We start from the raw sequence: 5627 nt of genomic DNA on the forward strand, positions 1-5627 counted from the left end.
CTGCGGTGTCGGATGCCAGAGGCAACCCCTCTGGCATCCGACACCGCAGACGACCAAGTTCCGCAGACGACCGAAGAGCCATCGGATCAAGAGACCGAAGAACCAACCGCTGACTCTGAACCAGAAGAGTCAACCCAGCAGGAGAGCAGAAACCTTGTAGCACCGACGAAGACTGAGAATAGCGATGCACAAACGACTGATGACGACGGTAATTATTACTATGCTCCCAGTGCGACTGAGGGGGGTGAAGCCGAGCAGACGGGCGATAGTGAACAGACCGCTGATGGAACAACCCGCAAAGCTGCAGCTACAGGTAGTGGAGGCAAAGAGGAGAAGACTACCCTCGCTACTTCCAAGGGCGCTGCGCCAACGTCGCCTGCTCAGGATTACGCGATTGATTTAGAAGAAGCTGATCTGGGCGACTATGCCCAGTTCCAAGGCGCAGGCGACAAAACTGTCGTGTAAGACTCCCAGCAGCCCTTCCTATACCCAAAACACTAACTCCATCAGCATTCTCAAACCCCCTCCCAACGCCGAAGCAAAGTGCGATCTCCCGCCCACAAGCGACGAAGACGTCCCCGAGGGTGAAGACGTACGCGTCGTGCTCTCCGTGAAGATCGCAGACCTCAAGAAAGGCGTCAAGTCCGGCAATCGCCTACAAATGCTCATTGACGGCTCGACCATCTATGATAAAGAGCTTTTGGGGACTGGGGATGAAGAGGAGAGTATTTCGAGTGACAAGTTCAAGGCTGCGCTGGATCAGAAGGTTAATGTTATTCATAAGGCGGGGGATAAACCTGTGCAGGTTACGATTCAGGATGCGAATATTAGGAGTGCTATTAGCGGGGGGAGTCGAGGGGGGAGCGGTGGTGGCTCTGGTGGTGGTAGTGGAGGTTCTGGGGATGATGGTGATGACTCTGGTGATAGCGGCTCTGGTGGTGGTGGCAGCGGAGGCGGTAGTGGCGGTAGTGGCGGTAGTGGCGGTAGTGGCGGTAGTGGCGGTAGTGGCGGTAGTGGCGGTGGAAGCGGAAGTGGCTCAGGCGACGGCGACAGCTCAGGCGGAGGTGCTTCTGAGAGCGCCTCGGGCACCGGCGACGAGGGTTCAACACCATCAAGTGTCTCCGGCAGCGACGGTCAAACCAACAACGTTGGCAAGAGCTTCAAGGTGGGCGAGGTCCTCATGTACGCCCTCCCTCTTGCCCTCGCTCTCGTGGGATGAGCACATGAAACACTTGGAGTTCTTGTATCTAATTAGTTCTTGGTGGTTGAGTCGGAGTTGTACAGATCGCCGAGCTATCGGATTAATAAGATTTATCTTTACTTTACTTCATCAGGATACACTAAGCTCATGCAGACATTGGTTCTTCATGTCCGTAGCTTAACCAGTCCGCGCATTGTCATGACACCTGAAATCTCTACCAGAATTTGGTTTATCTAGACAGTGGCTAAACGACATTGCTCTGGGGACTTCGATATTGATAAATGGTACTTCTTAGTGCCTCAGCACCACCTGAGTCAATTACCGGTAATCTTGGCTGTTGTTTAATTCTGACGGTGGCCGAAGGTCAAGGTGGTATTGTGCATGATAGATTCCTGTGCTGCCACTGCCACCTGTGTTATATCCCGAATAGTTACGTTTTGGGTGCGTGTAGCCTGCAATCGGCGTGAGCAGCTGGAACACTCAGTTTCATCTTTGGCATACCTTCTTTTCCAATTTTGACTTATCTGAGAGGTACCACTATTCAATGACGACCTTTGCTCGCAGGCTCCCGCTGCCAGAGAAGCATCGCCTTGCCAATCCTTATTTTTGTAGCTTTCTGCATTGTCGGAGATGTTTTTAACAAAAAGACAAGCCTGATGCACCGACACACCTGCTTCTTCTATGTCGAAGGCAATGATCTTCTCCTTCTGTGCTAGGTCATCCCTGTGCCTTCCATATTCATGGCAGAGGCAACCGGTCCAAATTGCACTATGGGTTTTATTTCAGTTCGCGTTTCGCGTCCCTTTAAGCCTCTTCGTTCGAGTGACTCGTAGCTTGAATACCTTACTTCATCACAAGACTTTATTCCAGAAACTCGCCTCTCAGAAACTAAAGTCTCTGTCAAATACCTTACATGGATACCAAGGACAAGACCAGGAATACCCGCACTAGAATCAATACTCAGAGCACACGCAAGTCTAGACTTCTAACTATCCATCGCCTAGTCTACTAATAACATGCGTAAAATCTCAGAAGCAATACCCGCTCCCTTTACTAACAAGACTTGACCACTGTCGCTTGATACCGAGGCAGCTCTCGTGGATACCTAGGCCGAGGAGTTTCGTCGTGTGCGCCTGAGTGACCAACAAGGCTTGACAGTGCAGTAGGCGAGAAGCGGTGCAAGAATGACAACTACGATAGTTATAGGGGCTACACTGTTAGCATGCTGTAGAGTCTGCATATGGAGTAATAAGTTATTTGCTTACTGCCATATCGCCACAAGTCCCAAGCATGAGGGTTGTTCTCATCGCCAGTTATCTCGAAGATGTTTTGGCCGAAGTATGATGTAAAGAAAGACAATGGGAGCTTGTATCCATATGTTAGATAAGCGATCGTAAAGTAGCCAGAAACTCAAGACTCACAAACACGATGGTTACAATAGTAAAAAGCATAATAGCGCGGCCCTGTTGAGTTGTTGACCGAGCTTCAGCAAGAGCAGCCGCAGTCTGCATCAAGTTTAGTAAATCAAGGAGCTAATAAAAGATGTCAGTCAATGTAACGCCCGCAGGAAAGTGTGTATGTAATGTTAAGCCGGCGTCTTCCAATTCTAAACGTTGTAGAGCAAACCTCATACACTGTCTTTGGCAACGCAATGTTACAGTACCTTACTCAACGGTATCACTTACCATCTTGTGGTTATATTCTGCGTCTTCCTTCATGATTTTCAATTCGGTGTAGATGGCGAGAAGGTCGTCATCGGTAGAAATGACGATGTCTCTAGATCTGCCCGAGATTCCTTGCGCCAAGATCTTTATTGAGTCCGCCAGATCTGTGAGACCGTCATGGTGGTTGGTCAAAACGTTTATTGCACCATTACCAGAGATAACGGGTTCGTTTATCGAGAACATCACCCCTGTCCGGTCAGTTTTTGAGTCTGACGCAGGATTGAGTATTCTCATGGCCAATATTAGAGACTTCAACACTTCTCTTTGCTTCTGGATCAGATGGCGCATCATATTGAGCTCATCAATAATATCAGCAATCTCAAGAACAAGCGCTAGTTCTTGGTGACCGTGGAGATGCTCAGAGCTAAGCTCACCTACTTCACGAGCTGAGCTAAAGCTTTGAAAATAGGTAGTTTGCTTGGCGGCCTTGATACCAAATTGCAGTTAGCATAGAGCTCCAAAAAGGTCCGCGATACTGAAGGGACTAACCTTGTCGCTAATCACCCATCGATAAATTTCAACAAGGTCAATGAACCTTTTGTTTCCCTGACAGAAGAGACAAGTGAATGCCTCTTTCATTACAGTACTATATGCGTCCCAGATATTGTTCTCTTTATGCCATTTCTGTTGTATACTGGTGTAGAGGTCGATATACTTACCCTCACTCGTGTACTGCAAATCCCCGGAAGGAAAGCATGACAACATAGTTTCTACCGCCACGTATTGATATTAGCAATTGCGTTTTATATCATAAAGTGAGAGTCACTTACTGTCGTCAAGCACCCAGCACCACAGCTGGTCGACCATGATCATTCGACTATCATTTTTGACTTCGTGTCGATCTTCTGCTCCGTGGGAACTATCACTGGTCCATTTCGAAATTGTTTGATCTCGATCTCTGCCGGTCGTATCTTTCAAAGATGGGTAATAAAACTGATCCAGGGTTCGTCTTGGGTGTAGCGATTTCTCATGGTCACTCAGAGACTGGACTAAAGACTCCTCTCCAGTCTGTCCGCTGCTTCTCCTCGCTGGCTCTGTCGTCCTCGCAGAGCCTAGTAAGTCTTCATAGCTAGAGCGTAGGGAACAAAAGTTCCCATATGTCTCCCAGTTCATATAAGGCACCTACTATTTCTCAGTCTTTTGAGGCAGCCAAAAAATTGTTTTGTACTTTACATACCAGGAGTGTAAGTAATGGTTGCTGTTTCGGATTGTTAACTTGGCTCATCTGCGCCACGTCATCTTCAAACTCGATATTTTTCTCCTCAATTTTCCTCGCCTCTTTGCTCGCACTGCATGAAGGTTCCATGTGCCGTGCATGCCAGGGTATGCTTGCATGCTCCGGCAGAGACGGGCGTTGCTTGATTCTCAGATCCTCCATACCGCCCTCTTCCGCTGCATTACACCAACTCTGTATACATTGCTATACATACCCAACATCGGTTAACATGCTAGCTTCGGCCTCTCCGCAAGCTGTTGATGAGTATTCTTACCTCGGCCCATGCTACATGGTTCACTGGGATGTGTAACCAACATAGCTTGATCTCATCATTGCCCCGAAACCTTTCCAGTCCTCCGTTGAGAAATCCCTCAATGGAAATGAGTTTGGGGTCCTGTAATCCGTCCTGGTTGAGTTCGTGGACGGTGATATAATCACTGTTGATACCATCCATTCTATGCGACCTCGAAAGCTTCCCTTTATCAACCAAAGCCTGGGTAAGGTGCAATAAGAGGTCATAATCTGGCTGGATACGTCAATAAGCAATGGCTGAATTAGAAGGTTGGTTCGTATAATCGAGTAAATACTTAAACACAAAGTCAAAGGCTAGGGTTTTCCATTACTATTCAAGGCGGAAAACGCAGGCCGGTTGACAGTAATAAAAAGATTCCGGGGTTACACAGACTATTGATTTCAAGTTTTCAGCTCCCCACTCGTGGCGTCCAATCCTGCCATCACATGCCGCGCATACCTCGTCATTGGCCTTATTGCCTTATGTATGTCTCATTACCCCGCGTGATGCTTACTGTCAGAGACAATGGGCGGCTGCCGACGGACAATCCTGGGCACGCATAGTTGCCACTTGTTGGTTTACCGTGCAGTGAAAATAGGTAGCCTGGAGCTTTGTGGAGGAATTCGCCGTGATTACCAAGTCTAGCTTTACAGAATTAGTAGGGTTTGTAACTTGAAACTACTTAACGAAAAGTCTTTGGCCAGGCAGATCTTTTTGGAATAACACTCTCTATTGCCGGCGCGACACTCGTAAGTTAGTCAGACTACGGAGCTTTCCTTCGGGTGATGAACATCCTCAACGCATGCCCCTGCACAGCAATAAAGAGCATGTGGGTGGCCTGACCGGAAAGCCACGTAACTCAATATCTGCATGAATGCCCAATGTAGAGCTTTGGGTTGCTATGATTTTCCAATTTCTTTTTATAACTTTCGCTTACTTCATGATAGTGAAAACTTTTATATTAAACCAGGCCTGGTCTTATTTACCCTGTTACCTTGGAAGAGCCCTATAAAGATAAATGCTATAGTCCAGGTGCTATTAGGTCTCACTCTGGCAGCAGAAGCATTGCTTGTGTCCTTAATTATATTAGCATTTAAAACTGGTTTTAAGTCTTCTCCTGCTTGTGTTTTATTAGAGCTTGAATAAAATAGCCGATAAATTCGTTATAGGTAGAAGGATAGATAGCTATAAGAG

At 47.4% G+C, this 5627-nt stretch overlaps 2 protein-coding genes across 2 annotated transcripts; one reads left to right on the forward strand and one right to left on the reverse strand.

The window, feature by feature from the left end:
* FTJAE_7894 (cell surface glycoprotein 1) lies at positions 1-1219 on the forward strand (the record flags this gene model as incomplete). Its single annotated transcript, XM_037354654.1, has 2 exons — positions 1-461; positions 511-1219. The coding sequence occupies 2 exons, from the start codon at positions 1-3 to the stop codon at positions 1217-1219; spliced, it is 1170 nt and encodes a 389-aa protein (XP_037205027.1).
* Positions 1220-2306: 1087 nt separating this feature from the next.
* On the reverse strand, positions 2307-4595 carry FTJAE_7895 (uncharacterized protein; the record flags this gene model as incomplete). The annotated part of the gene is made up of 7 exons (XM_037354655.1): positions 2307-2392; positions 2467-2566; positions 2623-2706; positions 2887-3351; positions 4103-4214; positions 4356-4395; positions 4457-4595. 7 exons carry the CDS (start codon positions 4593-4595, stop codon positions 2307-2309), a joined length of 1026 nt encoding a protein of 341 aa, XP_037205028.1.
* Positions 4596-5627: the final 1032 nt, after the last annotated feature.

Source organism: Fusarium tjaetaba, assembly GCF_013396195.1.
Source record: "Fusarium tjaetaba strain NRRL 66243 chromosome Unknown NRRL66243_c0000162, whole genome shotgun sequence".
In the NCBI taxonomy this organism is placed as follows: Eukaryota; Fungi; Ascomycota; class Sordariomycetes; order Hypocreales; family Nectriaceae; genus Fusarium; species Fusarium tjaetaba.